Source organism: Callorhinus ursinus, unplaced genomic scaffold (assembly GCF_003265705.2).
Source record: "Callorhinus ursinus isolate GAN/ISIS: 27379988/994484 unplaced genomic scaffold, GSC_fseal_2.0 scaffold52, whole genome shotgun sequence".
Classification (NCBI taxonomy): Eukaryota; Metazoa; Chordata; class Mammalia; order Carnivora; family Otariidae; genus Callorhinus; species Callorhinus ursinus.
Genome location: NW_027397114.1, coordinates 7,155,274 through 7,171,924, shown reverse-complemented (window position 1 = coordinate 7,171,924; position 16,651 = coordinate 7,155,274). Strand labels below are relative to the sequence as shown.

General features: G+C 55.9%; 3 protein-coding genes across 6 annotated transcripts; 1 reads left to right on the top strand and 2 right to left on the bottom strand.

The window, feature by feature from the left end:
- Nucleotides 1-596: 596 nt before the first annotated feature.
- MRPL10 (mitochondrial ribosomal protein L10) lies at nt 597-5,742 on the bottom strand. Its single transcript, XM_025859165.2, has 5 exons — nt 5,633-5,742; nt 3,179-3,348; nt 2,598-2,762; nt 2,202-2,346; nt 597-1,573 (listed from the first exon to the last, which is right to left on the bottom strand). The coding sequence occupies exons 1-5, from the start codon at nt 5,682-5,684 to the stop codon at nt 1,317-1,319; spliced, it is 789 nt and encodes a 262-aa protein (XP_025714950.1). The 5' UTR covers nt 5,685-5,742; the 3' UTR covers nt 597-1,316.
- On the top strand, nt 5,697-10,943 carry LRRC46 (leucine rich repeat containing 46). Of its 3 annotated transcripts, none has more exons than XM_025859163.2 (8): nt 5,697-6,169; nt 6,268-6,373; nt 7,698-7,806; nt 8,950-8,996; nt 9,270-9,379; nt 9,574-9,643; nt 9,972-10,120; nt 10,447-10,943. In XM_025859163.2, the coding sequence occupies exons 1-8, from the start codon at nt 6,160-6,162 to the stop codon at nt 10,803-10,805; spliced, it is 960 nt and encodes a 319-aa protein (XP_025714948.1). In that variant the 5' UTR covers nt 5,697-6,159; the 3' UTR covers nt 10,806-10,943. The 3 variants fall into 3 exon arrangements, with proteins under 3 accessions (XP_025714948.1, XP_073739909.1, XP_073739908.1); XM_073883808.1 differs by having other exon boundaries at nt 7,698-7,926; nt 9,574-9,637; XM_073883807.1 differs by having other exon boundaries at nt 7,698-7,926.
- Nucleotides 10,446-15,288, bottom strand: SCRN2 (secernin 2). Of its 2 annotated transcripts, none has more exons than XM_025859159.2 (8): nt 15,206-15,288; nt 14,648-14,821; nt 14,237-14,418; nt 13,444-13,643; nt 12,839-13,054; nt 12,535-12,700; nt 12,253-12,433; nt 10,446-11,984 (listed from the first exon to the last, which is right to left on the bottom strand). In XM_025859159.2, exons 2-8 carry the CDS (start codon nt 14,819-14,821, stop codon nt 11,826-11,828), a joined length of 1,278 nt encoding a protein of 425 aa, XP_025714944.1. In that variant the 5' UTR covers nt 15,206-15,288; the 3' UTR covers nt 10,446-11,825. The 2 variants fall into 2 exon arrangements, with proteins under 2 accessions (XP_025714944.1, XP_025714945.1); XM_025859160.2 differs by having other exon boundaries at nt 12,839-13,028; nt 13,490-13,643.
- Nucleotides 15,289-16,651: the final 1,363 nt, after the last annotated feature.

Genomic DNA, 16,651 nt, shown 5'->3' with positions numbered 1-16,651 from the left:
CGAGACTGGCTCTGACATCCACGAGCCTCAGGGGCCTTTTAATTCACTTCCTATTGATCGAGCATCCCTGGAGCATATAGCACCGAGCTGGGCACTGTGGGAAATTGGTCCTGGACCAGGCCACAGAAAAGCTGCAGATCGTCATTACTAGAGTGGTGCCTGTCCAAGACTAAGGAAGCTGTGGCGCTGCCCCAGGTCTGGGAGGAAAGTTCGACAGCCATCTTCCCTACTCCAATCAAGGACAAGGGCAGGCTTCCAGTTAAACATTCTCTCTCCTTCATTAGGAACTTCTGGTTCTCCAAGACTGGGATGAGGCCTCCCACTCGAGAGCCTCCAGACCCCCTCATTAATACAGAATTCTGGTTTGGCCCAGCTCTTGCTCAGAATCACCTGGGACATGTTGGCTACCGGGCAAAGTTGGCAGCTACCTTCAAAAGGACAAACATGTGAGAGATGCCATTTGTGGGATTGGTCCAGGGAGGTAAGGGACCTGGACATGGAAAAGAGGAAGGATTTTCTAGGAGGGGAAGTGAGAATCAGAAGCAGCCCTGAGAATAAGTCTACACGGAGGATAAGCTTGCAAACAGCAAAACCGAGAAAGTAAAATGCGTTTCATTTTATCATCAAGCAGTGCTCACAACCTTTCCATAACGTGACACACCCTGAGGGTGGAGAATTAACACTCAGGCACACCCCAGACCCTAATGAGGAAGCTTGAGGGCAGGAAATCCAGGGCATGGTCTTCAGAGCAGAGACAGCCTGGTTCAAGCACCTGTTCGGTCTCTTATTAGCTGCGTGACCTTGGGCAGACTCCTGAACTTCTCTGTGAAATGGGGGATGTTAGGGTGACATGGTGAGAAGAGTGGAGGTGTGTCAAGTGGTGAGCACGGAGCCTGGCTCTCAACAGATGCCACTCTCGGCACAAGTACCGAGGGGGACTATTGCAGCACGGCGGGCCCACGAGGGGGTAGGCCGGGAGACACGTGCAGCAAGGGACAGCAGACATGGAGGCAGAGGGCAACCTCATCATCTGATCAGCTTCTCTGCCCTGGACCCGGAGAGCCAAAAGCCCGCTCCTGTTAGGTCCCAGGGTGGGAACACTAGGGACAAAGACAGCGATTCAGAGCCTCCATTCGGAAATGGGGTGTCTCTGCATCCCTGGGTGGCCCTGCATCTGAGGAAGTCGGGGTCAGTGAAGTCAGGTCACGAATGCCACTCCCCCCACCCCAAGTGCTTCCACATTTCTGACTGATGGATGAGGGCGCAGGCAACAGGGGTAGAGTGTGTTTATGGGCAGACTGGGTACAACAAGCTGGCTAGGAGTTCGGAACAGGGTCAGGAGAAGCAGGCTGCCCACTGGCTGGCGCGACGGAGTCCCCCTCCTGTTGCTGTCTCATGTACTGGTCCAGCAGGGCTGTCAGCTGGAAGGGCTGGTGCTGAAGCAACAGGTGGGTCTGGGCCATGCGGAAGGTGAGTCCTCCTACCAGCTCCCCCTGCACCATGGCCAGGCTGGGAAGCTGGGAGTAGTTGATGAAGCCCTGCCTGCTGAGGATGGTGCCGTCGATGCAGCCACCTGGAAGAACACAGGCTCAGCGGGGCCCCCACAAATGCCTCTCTCCGCTGAAACCAACGGTCCAACTCAAGGTTCCAACGCACGCTCTGTCACCCTCCTCCACCTCCAAGCCTTCCCCCAAATCTGGCTCCCACACCTGTCCCACCCAACTCCCCCTCAGTCTGGGACTGATCCCCTCCCTTCCTTCCTAACTCTTCCCTAGAAAACACTCACATAAGACATCCACCAGGCCCACCCCCAACTAAGTCATGGTCTCCTAAACCTTCTTAACCAGAGGGCCGCCTGGGTGGCTCAGTCAGTTGAGCATCTGCCCTCGGCTCAGGTCACGATCCCAGGTCCTAGGATTAAGCCCCGCATCGAGCTCCCTGCTCAGCGGGGAGCCTGCTTCTCCCTCTCCCACTCCCCCTGCTTGTGTTCTCTCTCTCGCTGTGTCTCTCTCTGTCAAATAAATAAATACAATCTTTAAAAACAAACAAATGGTGCTACTGACTCAGTCCCCATCCATGAGAGGCTGTCCCCCCAAGGAGGTCCACAGTTTTACCCACATGTACTTAGCAGATGGCACCAGGCTGCGGTAGCACCCACTCCCCTTCACCCCCATCCTCAACCCGCAAGGGTGCTTGCTCACCGAGCAGTGGCAGGAAAGGCACACCCTTTAAGATTCGCACCATCTCCTTGACCTTGGGCTCCTCGCTGACCAGCAGGAAGTTGTGCCCCACAAAGAGGGGCAGCAGGTTTTGGTACTTGGAATCCTCTAGGAAGGGCTTCAGAACCTGGAACAGCAGGAAAGAGGGCTTCCTGGGGACAAGTGCGAGGAAGGGCTGCCCACCCTGATCACAGGCCAAGTCAGGCTGAGGTTGCAAGCCGACAGTCTCCTCGGCCCCAAACCACAGCGTAGGCACTAGACTGGAGGGTTGCTTGCAGTGGGAGGGTCGAACACACCCAATCTGTGGAGGGGCCCCCTGTGGTCCGAGTTGGCAGGGGTGGGGGAACAGGGTGCACGCACTAGAGGGCTGCTCCCTACCTGGATGGGGAAGATCTTCACCAAGATCTTGTGCTTCCGCAGCCGGTGCCGTATGAGAAGCTTGTCCTCCGCACTCAGAGCCACATTCTGACAGACAGCTATCATTCGGTTCTCTTGGAATACTGCATCTAGCTCCCGACGGAGGAGCCGGATAAGGCCTGTCTCCTATAGTCAGGAAGGGATGACCAAGGGGACTTCAGCTGCCCTTCTCCTTGCCCCCCTTTCTCCCTGGGGGACGGGTGCTGGGGCTCCCAGTGATGCCCAAACGTGGGAAACTTCAAGTCCTTTCGAGACAAGAGAGATACTCTCCCCTACCTCCACCTGCTTGGATAACCTTCACACAATTTTGGGGAGACAAGTAAAGAAAGCAGGATATCCAGGAGGCCCGTCTGATCCAGAACCCAAAATGCCAAGCAGAATCAAGTGCACATTTCATTTTAAAGCACCTGGCCCACAGGGTCAAAGAGCGGAAGTAATGATGTGGAGGGCTGGGTCCCGGAGGGCTACTTCATTGTGGCTTCAGAGACAAGATCACTTCAATCCACCAACCCAGCATCAAGGACAGGCAGTGTCCTCCTTACCTCCTGTGGGGGACTGGGAGGACATGGTAGGCATCTCGGGTTGACCACGGGTTTTGGGGGGATATACTCAGTCAGAGCCATCAGCTTCTGCCGCTGGAAGTGCATCACACGACGATGGCGGGTAACAGCCTTGGAGCCACAACGGACAGTCTGGAGGGTGGGCAGCCGGCCTGGGAGAGGAAATGGCAACTCTGTGCTGTGCAGCCTCTAGGAGTCCTTAGTTGGCCTCAGATGGCAAAAAAGCCCACCTCTGGGCAAGACAACCACGGCCCAGAGAGCTAGACTCAGCACAAGAGTGGGACAAGGAATTGTCTGTTAGGAATCCTAAATCCCCCAAACTCCCCTTCCCTTTAATGGGTGACCTTAAGTCCTTTGAGGCTCCCATTTCTCCAGCTCTTCTAGATGCACAGAGACGGGAGAAAAAGATGAGAACAAGGACGAAAGTATATTTGAACACATTAAAAAAGGAGGAGAGGGTTGAGCAAATTTTTTTTTAAGATTTTATTTATTTATTTGAGAGAGAGTAATGGAGAACGCGAGTGGGGGTGGAGGGGCAGAGGGAGAGAAGCAGACTCCCCGCTGAGCAGGGAGCCTGACACGGGGCTCAATCCCAGGACCCCAGGATCATGACCTGAGCTGAAGGCAGATGCTTAACCCACTGAGCCACCCAGGCACCCCGCAAATTTTTTTCTTAAATGGCCAAACAATAAATATTTTAAGTTTGAGAACCATACAGTCTGTCTCCACTACTCAACCATGCCATTGTATCATGAAAGCAATCGTAGACAATATGAAACAAGCAGACATGGCTGTATTCCAATAAAACTTTATTTATAAAACATAGTGATCAGTCCTGCCACAGTATGCCAAGCCCTGGTCTAAGCCAGTGGTTCTCAGGGTGTGCTCCCCCCACCCAGCCAGCAACATCGGCATCACCTGGGAACTTGTTAGAAACCCAAGTTCCCAGGGCCTGTCCTGGACCTACTGAGTCAGAAGCACTGGAGGGGAGCCCAGCAAAGAGCAGTTCTAAGAAGCCCTCTGGGTGCTGCAGGTACATGCTGAAGTCTGAAAACCACCACTCTAAGCACTGCTCTGAAGCCTTCGCCCATGATTTGAAGAGAGAAAAGAAGTTCCACGGCCCTCACAGCTCCCCCAAACAAGCCTCCCTTCCCTCCGTTCTTGTTTACAAGCATCGGTGGAGAGCACCCCTCAGAAGACAAGGGAGCCACTTGAAAGCTGTAAGCCTAAGTAACCCCTTCACCTTCAACAAAAGGACCCAGCTTGTGCTTCCCAGTTTCAGCCCTTCCCAAGATTGGGCTGGGGTCTCAGGGAAAAGTTCAGCTAGAAGGTGGCTCTAAAAAAGAGCACGGAGGTTTGCTGGGGTGAGAGGTTTTATTGCCAGCAGCCACAAAACCTAAGTTAAGAACACAGGTTTCGATCAGATGGAACCGGATTTTTTTTTTTTTTTCCTGAGAAAAAGGCAGGGGTTGGGCAGAGGGAAAGCGAGAATGACAAGCAGGCTCCACGCTCAGCAGCACCGAGCCCGACGCAGGGCTCAGTCTCACAACCCTGAGATCAGGACCAGAGCTAAAACCAAGAGCCGGATGCTTAAATCGACTAGGCCACCCAGGCACCCCACAGATGGAACCAGATTTTAATCTCTTCTGCCACTTACTAGCTGTGACCTTGACCAGTCACTCAACTGGTCTAAACTTGAATTTCTTCACCTGTAAATAGGAGATGATAATGACTTCATGACTGCTCTAAGATTTAAATGAGCTAATACATGTCAATCATTTACCACTGTGCCTGGCCTATATTATGTGCGCAAATCATTCATTAAACAAATGTCTATTGCATGCCTACTAATGCCAGGCACCACGCCACCTGCTGGCTATACTGAATGAACACGGTTCTGCTCTTACGGAGTTTGAAGTCTAACACCGGAGACAACACATAAACCAATGCAAAATTACAGACTGCGAGAGTGAAAGGAGTCCATAAACAAGCTGCAAAATACAGATTTAACAGGGGAAACCTGCTTTGCAGAAGGTGGCCAGGGCAGACCTGAGCAGGTGACATTTAGGCTGACACCGTGGAAAGGTGGCACGGCGCCAAGGTCGGGGCGGGCAGTGGTTCAAGCAAAGGAAACTGGAGGCGACCAAGAGCTGGGTGGTGCATTACAGAAACCCAGAGAAGGAAGGGGGACTCGGGCGGAGGGAAGAAAGACTGTGGTTGTCGCCGACGCTGTTGCTGCACTGCGCCTACTACTAGTGTCTGCAGTCACAGGGAATTTTAGACGGAGGAAGGCGGCCAGCGATCTAGCTGGGGCCAGGGGTCATCGGGAGCTGTCTCAGTTAAGGGACTGCGGGAGAGGATCAGTAGTGGAGGAGGGGAGACAGAACTAGAGAGCACCGGCCGGAACGCGCCGTGAGGACCTGGGCCGCTCCTTACCCGCCTGGGGCAGGAGACCCCCTCGCAGCATCCCAGCCACGGCCGCAGCCATCGCCACCGGAAGAACAGACGGGAGCCGGGAGAGACAGAAGGACCTAAGGATTGTGGGAAATCCTGGGGCCGGAAGCAGCCGGCAGATACGTCGGCTGGAGCACTAATCCGCATGCGCTGAGCCGGGTGCCTGAGAGCCCGCCCTCCCCGACGCCCGGCCTGGCGTCCAGTCTCCTAGCAACGACGCTTAGACTCGGGCACAGCTCTTTGGATCCCCACCCGCCACTCTCTACCCACAATTCCCGTTTTACCAGCCCCTTTGCACCCCTCGAACTCCGGAGCCCCTGCCTCGATTTACTTTTGTCTTCTACCCTACCTCATTAATAATTGGCCCTGAATCAACCACTTTCCCTTGTCCTTCGAGTCTCCGAGCTTCTCTCTCCTCATACCATCCTGGGTTCCGCCATACCCGGACTGTCCAAGTTGGTCAGCTTCCCTTCGTTCTAATCCCATGCCAGGCCAGTAACCTTTAAATCATGCCCGGAGGTGAGTAGGGGATGGGGTGGTGAGTAGAACAGTTGGATAACAGTAGGGTCAGGCTTCCAAGAATAAGAAATGTAACAACCGGACTCATCTTTTCACAGCTAAGCTTGCCCAGAGTCCAGAGGAAGGGGGAGTGTGCATTACTGAAGCCCTTATCACTAAGCGGAACTTGGCCTTCCCTGAGGATGAAGATCTGTCAGAGAAGATGTGAGTGCCAGGGGGGGAGAAAAGGGGTGCTGCACGATTGAAACACACAGGATGACCGGTCCCCTGAGCTGTACTGGTTTGTCAACTCATCTTTGTCCCTCTTTTTACTTACTCCATGCATTCAGTCAGTGGTCATGTCCAACTGATTTTGCCTCCTTAAACATTACTCTATTGCTTTTTTACCATGCCCAGTCAACTGCCTTAAATAAGGCTCTTAAGCCATCACCTCTCAACAAACTCCTAATTAGTCTCCACGCCCCCAGTCCTGGATCCCCCCGTGCCGTTGCCAAAGTGATCCTTTTAAATGATAAATCTGATCAGGCACACCCTGATAGAACCTTCCTTGGCTCTCTCGTACTTCCAGAATAAAATCCAAATGCCTTAGTGTGAGTTGACCTCTGATGCCTTTTCAGCCTTATTTCTTGCTGTTCACAATTCCTCTAAGACCCCACGTTTTCACACCTTAGCACCTTACCTCTTAGATTGGTGCTGAGCAGCATCACCTGGGAGGTTGTTAGTAATGAAGACACTCAGGCCCACCCCAGACTTACTTAACTGAAATCTGCATTTTTACAAGAACCCCCAAGGGACTTCTGGGCGTATTAAAGTTGGAGAAAGCCTGGATTAGCACATACTGTTCCTTCTTTTTGACATGCCTTCTCCTCATCACCTTCTCACCTTCCCAGCCAACTTCTACTTGTATGTCACCTCCTCCAAGAAGCATTCCCTGTCCCCCGATTCAGGACTGAGTGCACAGTTCAGGCACTCCTTTAGTCCCCTGTACTCGTGTCTGTGATCCACTTGTCGTAGACGTTTGGCCTGCTTCCCTAATAGTGATGGGCAGGGACTCTCATTTGTCTCTAGTGGGCAGTAAATGCCGTGGGATGAATGAGTGAATGGAACAAGTGCTTTTCCTTCCATGGACCACTGAAAAGGGAAGTGAGGAAGGATCCTCCTGCAGAGATTGTCTCATCTCTGCCCTGGCCCCTGCTTCCACCATCCACGCTGGCCCAAGGAAGGCTTCCCTTGTGTTCTCTTGCTCAGAGTCTCTCCAGGAACCATAAGCTGCTATCACCCATTTCCCAGTCCAAGGGCCCTCTACTCCTCTCACCCTCTGATCCTTCCCAGTGCTACTGACCAAGATCCAGGGCTCCCAGCCAACCAGGTTTCATGATCTGGACACCAGCTCATGAGTCAAGAAGTTGTTCGACCTCTCATCAAAGGCGCTTTGCTTGAAACACCTTTCCTCCCCACTCCCATCTTCCCTGCTGAGACACCGCAGCAGACACCGCTCCCTTACAACACCTGCTGACCGTTCTTCCAGGTTTCACACTCTGGCTGAACTGCAGACTGTCCGCCTGGACCGGGAGGGGATTACCACTATCAGGAACCTTGAGGGCCTCCAGAACATTCACAGCCTTTATCTGCAAGCGGTAACTTCATGCCTCCTGCCCTTCCTCCCCCTCCTTCACCCTTCTTCACCCTCTGTGGACCGAGTCTGTTTAATCCAAAAGCAACCGATCAGGTCATCTTGCCCATTCCCTGGCATTCAGGTAGGCAGACCTTCACTGAAACTGTTCCCAGATGGGGTGCCTGGCTGGCTTATCTGTGGAGCAGGCACCTCTAGATCTCAGGGTTCTAAGTTCAAGCCCCACATTAGGTGTAGAGATTACTTAAAAGTAAAATCAGAAAGGAACGAAGGAAGGAAAGAGGAAAGAAAGAAAGGAAGGAAGGAAGGAAGGAAGGAAGGAAGGAAGGAAGGAAAAGAAAGGAAGGAAGGAAGAAAGAAAGAAAGAAAAAGAAAAAGAGAAAGAGAGAAAGAAGGGAAGGAAGGAAGGAAAGAAAGAAAGAAAGAAAGAGAAAAGAAAGAAAGAAGGAAAGAAAGAAACTATTCCTAGATGAATCAGGAATTCTGTTCAATTGAAAGACCAATCCTCCCAAAAGAGATCCGGAACATGCTCTTGAATCACTGTTTTTTTGTCAGACACTTCTCTTGGTCTCAAAGTTCTTTTTGGTGTCTACCCTAAATCTCTCATGTTATATATACCTCGAGCCCATTTCCTGTTTTGAAGAAGTAGAAGAGGGAACCAAAAGATTCCTCTGCATCCTTCAGAACCTTGAAGGCTATTTGGTGGTGGTGGTGGTGGTGGTGATTCAGTCTCCTCCAGTTTGAATATACCCAGCTCCTTTAATCTTTCCCCATAGAAACTTTACAAATCAAAGTAATGTATATTCATTACTCCCTGTGTGTACCTAAGCCACCACCAAGGCTTTTGCTATTTCCCCATGGCCCCTTGGTTTCCTTCTTATTTCCAGGCCCCTCTTTGGTTGTGGGGTGAGCAGGGTATACTTTAATGAAGCGTAGTCAGCCCCCAAGTTGACACCCTTCACCATCCACCCAGAGAAAGCAAATCATCCCCAGGTACTGAGAACCAGTTCAGGGAGCCCGGCGGGGGGGGGGGGGGGGGGGGGGGGGGGGGGGGGGGGGCGGGGCTGTCATTCCCAAAGTGCCAGCTCTCTGGCTGGGCCAGGAGACGTGGTCTACCCAGTTTCCCCAACTCGTTTGCTTTCTGCAGAATAAGATCCAGCGGATTGAGAACCTGGCCTGCATCCCCTCCTTGCGGTACGTGGTGTCAAGGCTCAGGCCCGGGGGAGGGGGGAGAGAGGGAGACCTGGTCACGCCCCAGAGAACTGGTGCAGACCTCTCCAAGCCTAATGTCTTGTCTGCTGAGGACCCAGCAAGCCCTGCTCTGCTTCCCCCACCCCAGGGGGCCATGGGTCCCCACTCATCATCGGGCTGCTTAGCCAGGGGCGCCGGGGGCCTGGTGCCCTCCTCCCTTCCTCCAGTGGTTCTGTGATTCAGCTCTGTCTCTGTACCCCTCCCTTCCCCCCGCAGCTTCCTGTCTCTGGCAGGAAACCAAATCAAGCAGGTGGAAAACCTCCGTGACCTCCCACATCTCCAGTTTCTGGACCTTTCTGAGAACCTGATAGAAACCCTGAAGCTGGGTAGGAAGGGCCTGGCCCCAGCTCATGGGATAAACCTCGTGTTGGGGGGCCTCCCTCCTCTCTGCCACCATCTCCCTACGCTTGCATTAGCAGCACAGCCTCTGGGGGTTCTGGGGAGGCTGTACAAAGAGGCAGTGGCTTTGGGCCAGAAGATGGCTATGACACCCTCCTTCCCCTCTCCCTGGTGTGTGCAGATGAGTTCCCCCAGAGCCTTCTCATCCTCAACCTGACTGGAAATAGCTGCACCAACCAGGACAGGTACAGGTGAGGAGGACCTGAGGGCGGGAAGAAATGGGGCATGGCCAAGCTCCTCCTCCTACCTCCACATGCGCTCCCTCTCAGCCTGCAGACCCGGGGTCACCATCCATGGCACCTTCTCTGCCACCCCAGCTCAAGTGGGACGCCTTTTCTCTCCCACCCTGAGGTCCACACGGAGCCAGCCCTTAGCTCTTTGGGGCTGACCACAGGCCCATCTCCCTGCCTGCGAACCCCCACCCCTCCCAGTGTGGTTGCTGCAGCTTGTGTCTGGCTCCCCCAGGCTCCCCACTCATGGGTGCTCTCCTGGGGGGCCTCTGCTCTTCCCACCCTGCAGAGAGCTGGTGACAGAAGCCCTGCCGCTGCTCCTGGACCTGGACAAGCAGCCTGTGTTGGAGCGCTGGACCTCGGATGAGGAGGAGAAAGCCTCGGGCGATGAGGAGGAGGAGTTCCCGGAGCTGAGTGGCCCGTTCTGCACAGAGCGAGGTGGCCCTGCTTTCCAAGCTTGCACCCTTCTTCCTAGAACTCCCCTCTGCCCCGTGGGGCATGGGGGAAGCTAAGATGGCAGTGGTGGCTAGGGAGGCAGCCCCAAGCCCAGAGCAGCGTCTGGGTCAGAGACGGACAGTGCCACTGGGGCCAGGTGTCAGCCTGGCATGCAGGTGACACGTCCTCCCGACCCCAGCCCCAGGCCCCTCCCCACTGGGGATGGCAGTGGGTTTGTTTGCTCAGGGGGTCAGCCAGAGACCTCCCACCAAGGGCCTTCCTGCCAAGCTTGGGGCTCCATCTACCACCTCCCATCTTGTCCCTCCTAGGCTTCCTCCAGGAGCTGGAACAGGAGATGGGCAGACACAAGGAGTGCAGACAACAGGCAGCCCTGACTGAGCACATTCTGAGGATGGAGACAAAGCCCGCCCTCACTGGCCTCCCCCTGCTGCCTGGGGGGCCCATGGCTAGGGACAGCAGTCCCTCTCTCACTCCCGGGCAAGGGAAGGAGACATCCTCCAAGCCCGCCTCCTTGCCACAAGCTACCTCTGCCAGCAAGAAACCCTGCCCTCTGGTTTCCAGCCAGCAAATCACTGTCCCGGCAAAGAAGGGGACCACAGCCCCCAAGGCCTCTGTGGCTGGGGCCTCTAGCACAACCAAAACTGTGACCAAAAGAATCAAGAAGTGAAGTGCAGCCCGTCCCTACCAGCAATACCCCAGGAACAAGGATTGGGGAAGAACAGGGCATGGGGTGGGGCCTCCCCTCCTTCTCAGACCCCTCCCCTGTGGCAGGAGCCTACCCCAGTAAAATGTCTCCCAGCCCTGAGTATGTCTTTCATTTTTTTTTTAAGATTTTTTATTTATTTATTTGACAGAAAGAGACATAGCGAAAGAGGAAACACAGGCAGGGGGAGTGGGAGAGGGAGAAGCAGGCTTCCCGCTGAGCAGGGAGCCCGACGCGGGGCTTGATCCCAGGACCCTGGGACCATGACCTGGGCCGAAGGCAGACACTTAACGATTGAGCCACCCAGGCGCCCCTAAGTATGTCTTTCATGTCGTTGGGGGGCATCTGAGGGGAAGCAAGCAGTCAAGACAGTGGGAAGGAGTCACAGAAATACAGATCCCAACTCTAAAGAACACGTTTCTGGACCTTTCGGGAACTACCCAAAGGACTGGCCCACCTCAGGTCCTCCACCTGGCTGCCTGGGCCCTGAGCGGGCCTCGCCCTGAGGAAGATGCCGTCCTCCAGGGCACATCTTCACTGCCGCCCTTAGGGAGTGCCCTCCCAAGGTTCGAGCCAAGGACCAAAAACCCGTGGTTCTAATTCTCCCCTAAATGGTAGCCCCACATTGTGCCAGGCGTGTTCTCTTGTTCACACCTGCTCACACACCTGGGGAGACCACCTCTCCTCACACGCCCCTGCCACAACGTTCTCCATCTAGTTCCCATCCCCCGAGTGAGAAGACTGTGCTGCCCAGCAAGACGACCGGAGGCCCTGCAGTCAGCTCAGGGCTGCGCTTTGCCCTCACTTGGCTCTCGCATCCCCACTAGACCAGGGATCACGTTCACTGAACAGCGAAGTAACATTATTAAGCCAAAGGCCGAGCTGGCCGTGCAGAACAAGGCCGAGGGCAGTGAAGGGCTTGTGCCGCGATCCTGCTGCCCCAGGGGCCCTGTGCCCACCCCAGGCCAGGAGGCACCGCGGCGTTCAGGCGTACACCTGGCCCTCCCTCTCCACGAAGGCCTGGAAGAGGGTGGCCAGCTCCTGCGGCGGTGGGGCCCACTCCCCGGCCAGCAGTCCCCGTGCAGCCTCCAGGCCTTCCTGCTCCAGATCCCGCTGCTTCTGCCGGAGCTGCTGCCCCCGATCCTGCCCAGGAAAGGTGGAGATGAGAGGCCCCCAGGACAGGCTTCCCTCTGGATCCAGGGGAGATCCCTGCCATGTCCCACACAGCAGGAGAAAGGACAGGGTCCCCGACATTTTCCTGGGCAGCTAGCTTTGAAGGCAGAGACTCCTCTCCCCAACTCTAGAGTCTCTCCTCCACTCCCAGTCCCCCTCGTATTTCCAGAATCCCGATTGGGGGGGGGGAGGTGAAGTGAGTCATGCCACCAGAGTAGCCCCTAGTCCCTGGGGGTACCTGCTCACGCTCCATCAGCCCCAGAGCCACCTGGTGTCCGCGGTAGAGGGTGTGCCGCCGATCCACCTGAGTCTGGAATCGGGGCTGGGTCCGAACAGGGTCCTGTGCTCCAAAAGTGGGGGACAGCACCTGGGGGGCCTGGGCCGCCCCTGCCCCGAAGATGAAAGGTTTGAACACTGACCTAATGGGACAGAGATGGAAGGAGCAAAGGTTATTACAACCCCCATCCCCGCCCCCACCTGGCTTGCTCTCCCCTGCCTTCCCCACCCTCATTCCCCTCACCTGGATGGGTCTGGCGTGGCGGTGAGGAAGTGGACACAGGGCTGTGTGGGGTCCTGGGGCAGGATGGACACCATGCTGGCCGTGGTGCGAAAGCCTCCTGAGTCCATGCAGATGCCACTCTCCTTATTCCTGAGGATGCCCATCATCACCTCTGCCGTGATGCCCCCTGCGAAGGAGGACAGGCTGAGGGGGCCCCCAGGGCAGAAGAGGGACCTCTGGCCTTGGGTCAAAGCCGTGGGAGAGGAGAAGGGCTGGCACTGCCGAGGCTCTCCGGCCCTCAGCCCACCACCATCCGCTCACTGACCTCTTTGCTGCTGCAGCAGCTCCTGCCCAGCCTGGAAGCGGGCTTTGGCAGCCTCCATGCGCACAGGCTGCTGGGTCAGGGAGAAGACCTGAGCGAAGTCAAAAGTGCCCTGCCCACCCCACCAGCCCTGGGCCAGGGCGTGGGTCCGCAGCTCCGAGTGTTCGGCCGAGATGTCCGTGCCAATGCTCAACTGGTTGGAGATGTTGCGGGCCCCCTCTGTGGAGGAGGCGGGGGGTGGGGGGGAGGGGGTGGCTCGTTTATCATGAAGCACCTGCTCTGTGCCAGGTGCCGAGAACATGATGGTGAAGAGAACAGTCCTGCCCTCGTGGGGAGGGAGACAGACAAAAGGATCACAGAAATAAATGTGAACTTGCAGCTGTGGTGAGTGCAGTGAAGAGGCACCTGCTTGCATATAAGGGGGGAACCTGACTGCCTGGGAGTCCAGGAAGGCTCCCCAGAGGAAGTGGCAGGCTAGAGCACAAGAGGACCTAAGCAAGTGAAGGGGGAAGCAAGGGTCCTGCCCTGCCCTGCCCCCATCCCACCCCCTCCCAAGGCTGGCAAAACGGGACACCCCCGGGAGGCAAGCCCCGGTGCCAGGCCCTCACCCTGAATCCTCTGTGCGGCCCACAGCCTCCCCGCTGTCTCCAGTACCCATGCCTCAGTCCGGTCGGCCAGCAGGAAAGTGTTGTGGTAGCAGAATGGTGCGGGGTCCTCCCGGCAGCTGCCCCCTTGCCCGTAGCGCTCCAGCAAGCCCGTGATCACGTGCAAGGCCTCCAGGGCAGAGCGGCTCCGTTCTAAAGCCAGCCTGGCCACGAAGAGAGGGGCAGGGACCAGAAGGGCAGTGAGGTACTGGTGGCGGGTGACGGAAGCCCCAGCGGACAGACGCAGCCCAGAGAGGGCCCTGCCACACAGTCTGCAGACAGCGGTTGTATGAAGTGCAGTGAGGCCAGGGGTTTCCTGTTCTGCTCTGAGGGTCCCATGAAGAGGCCCAAAACATGGTCTGAGAGAGAGAAGCGCACTAAGTCCCCCAGCCTCCCTTCAACCAGAGCTGCTCTACTTTTACTGGCTTTATACATTGGGGCTCCGTATGAGATTCCATTTGGGAAAGAAAAAGAAAAAGGCACTTCTGTTGAAAAAAGAAATGTGAAACCACTGCCCTGTTTCTGGGCCAGGAGAGGCCCAGAAGTGGCCACACTTGGGAGCTCCTTACCAGACTGGAGAGATGGGGCCCCGGGAGAGAGGAGGAGCAGGGACAGCCTCTCTGGGGATGGCGAGGGGGACACAAAGATGGAGGGCCCTGTGACCCAGCGGGGGGGGGGGGGGGTGGGGGATGGCCTGGGTCAGTACTCAGCTCTCAGACTTCCAGTGCATAGCGATGAGGGAGGGCAGGGTCTCTACCTGAGCAGATCCATGCCCAGCAGAGCTTCCCCCTCGTCAACTGGCTCCTTGGTCCACACTGCCTCATTGCCAATACAGACGCCATGCTCATTGGCACCCATCTCAGCCCCCCACAGCCAAGAAGGGCGGCTCAGGATCACAGCGTGAGTCTTTGACACCTGTTCCACCTCAATGTAGGTGCACTGCAGGTAAGGGGGGAGAAAGGGAGAGTCCGCTCAGAAAGGGTTTTGGTATTCCCATTTTGCAGACGAGGAGGCTAAAAAGAGGCTAGGGCCAGGTTGGTAGACAAGAAGGTCATGCTCTTTCCAGCACCTGTGGCGACTTTCCGGGCCTGAGGAACAGAGGAGGAAGGTCTTAGACGGATGCCTAGATCTGCCACAGCTCCTGACACGTCCATAAGGCCTAACCCACCTGGAGCCGGCTCCCAGGGGCGTGGGTGCTTGCCGGTACAAACACCACCTCTTGCACTTCGTCCCGGGGCCGGTCAGAGTTCTTGGCAAAGATCACCGCGGGGATGGCCGAGGCCGGGGGTACCGAGACAAAGCAATCGCAGGAACACGGGGTGTCGGGGTTCCACGAAGCCATCTGGGGAGAGGTGGAGATGAGTGCGTCCCCCTCGAGCCACCTCTCCTCCATCCTGACCAGGCCTCAGCCCCTGGGAGCCCCTCTCCCAACACGTGTCAACAGACACTCGGAGGACACTGCCGTTGGATTCGGGATGCTCAGCACCGCACACACTCCATGCGCGGCAGAGGCACCGGCTCTCGGTCACGGGCTCCGGGCTCCAGGCTCGGGGCTCAGCAGGAGGGCGCAGAGCGCACGCTCCCAGGGCCCTACCGGGAGCCCGGCCCTCGGGTGCAGTCGCGGGACCCCCCTCCCTCGCCACCCAACCCCTCCAAGAGTCTCACACCCCTCTTCTGTCCTCCCTTCCTCTCTTCCCCCCTTCCCCCGATACGGTGTGCCCCTCACCCTCTCTCCCTCCGAGATCCCCGGCTTAGTCCCGAGCGCCACCGCCTCCGCTTCGGGTCATTGGGCGGAGGCTCCCAGGTGACCTGGAAGGCTTTGGCCCGGGGGGCGGAGCCAGAACGAAGCGCTTGCAGTTCTTCCGTTTTCCACCAGGGCGCGCGCCAGCACTGCTTCTTGGAGCGGAGCGGCCTCGGAAACCGTGCTAGGCTGCCTGTTCTGGCCCGCGCCGCTTTCAGTCCGGATAAAGGCTGAGACGAAGCGGGGGGCACTTCGAATGCGGTCAATGTGGGGAGCGGGAGCTGGGGGTGGAAAGAAGCCCAAGTGAAAAGAGAGGAAAGAAAAACCGGACAGATCTGTTAGAGAGCGCGGATTGCTGGGGCATCTGGAGGAAAAAACTCAGCTACTTGTGTCCTGGTTTGAATTACCCAAAGGTGCGACCTACCCCCAGCCCCCACCAGGGCGTAAGATCTGTCAGATTGTCACAGGGCAGGAGGTGTAGGGTCAACTTAAGTTAATGCATTTTTTTTAAATGCACATATGCTCAAAACCCACCCAACCCACAAAAGATGGATTCTGCCCCACAGTGCTCAAACTCCTACGAAGATAGCTTTGAAAGGAAATTTGAAAATTTCTAGTCCAAAGATTTGGTGCCTTTACCTATAGTGAAACTGAAACAGCAAAGAAGTCTTGGCCAAGGGGGCACATATTGATGTGTGGGTGGACTCTGATCCCAAATGTTCTGCTTTCCGGGTCATTTTCCTCTATCAACCCTCTCCGTAACCAGCATTTAAGCAAATGCATCTCACTCCTTTTGCTCTGTGGAGCCCTCCAGGAATGGGGACAGGAGAGATATTGCAGATTATCCACTTCTCCCACATCCATGCTGCCAACCAGTCAGGGCTACTTCTCAGAGCTCTGGCCACAGCATCCCAGCCTGGGGTCACTCCTGGGATGGGAATGAGGCCAAGGTTTCGAGGCAGGCTATGGGCAGGTGCACCAGATAAGGCTGTTGGGGGATCTGAAATCTGAGATATTTCCTAATTGCCTATAGGTATCCAAGGCTGATTCTGAAGAGGAAGCTCTCCCCCAAGGAGATGGTCTTCACTTTCAGAAGAGGCACTGCCACTTGCAGAGAAGAATTATCTAGAAGCTGGGCTGGAGGCAGGGAAGAGCATCACCTGAAACTCAGAACACTGGCATCTCATCTTACTTCTGCAATGGATCTGGAGTGTGTCTTTGGGCAGGTCACTTTTCCTTTGAGGGCCTCAGTTTCCCCAGTGGCAAAATGACCACACTGAACTAGTTCTGTGATTCTCAAGCACAGGTGGGGAGTGGAGGAGAGAGATTAGTTTTGAACCACACAACTCTCACTGCACAACAGAATACTTTCATACTCTGTCCGTGGACTGCCAGCATCAGCATCACCTGGAAGCTTGTTAAAAATGCAGA

Bases quoted from the DNA above. Each gene is read 5' to 3' on its own strand.
- MRPL10 (XM_025859165.2), bottom strand. From the start codon at position 5,684: ATGGCTGCGGCCGTGGCTGGGATGCTGCGAGGGGGTCTCCTGCCCCAG. The intron at 2,347-2,597 runs GTAGGGAGCAGC...CTGCTGTTCCAG, and splicing joins TGAAGATCTTCCCCATCCAG to GTTCTGAAGCCCTTCCTAGA. The intron at 1,574-2,201 runs GTGAGCAAGCAC...GTGTTCTTCCAG, and splicing joins GCCTTTCCTGCCACTGCTCG to GTGGCTGCATCGACGGCACC.
- LRRC46 (XM_073883807.1), top strand. The intron at 6,374-7,697 runs GTGAGTGCCAGG...CCGTTCTTCCAG, and splicing joins GAAGATCTGTCAGAGAAGAT to GTTTCACACTCTGGCTGAAC. The intron at 9,380-9,573 runs GTAGGAAGGGCC...TGGTGTGTGCAG, and splicing joins GATAGAAACCCTGAAGCTGG to ATGAGTTCCCCCAGAGCCTT.
- SCRN2 (XM_025859159.2), bottom strand. From the start codon at position 14,821: ATGGCTTCGTGGAACCCCGACACCCCGTGTTCCTGCGATTGCTTTGTC. The intron at 13,644-14,236 runs GTAGAGACCCTG...CTTCGTGGCCAG, and splicing joins CTGGGCATGGATCTGCTCAG to GCTGGCTTTAGAACGGAGCC. The intron at 11,985-12,252 runs GTACCCCCAGGG...TTTCCTGGGCAG, and splicing joins GGCTGATGGAGCGTGAGCAG to GATCGGGGGCAGCAGCTCCG.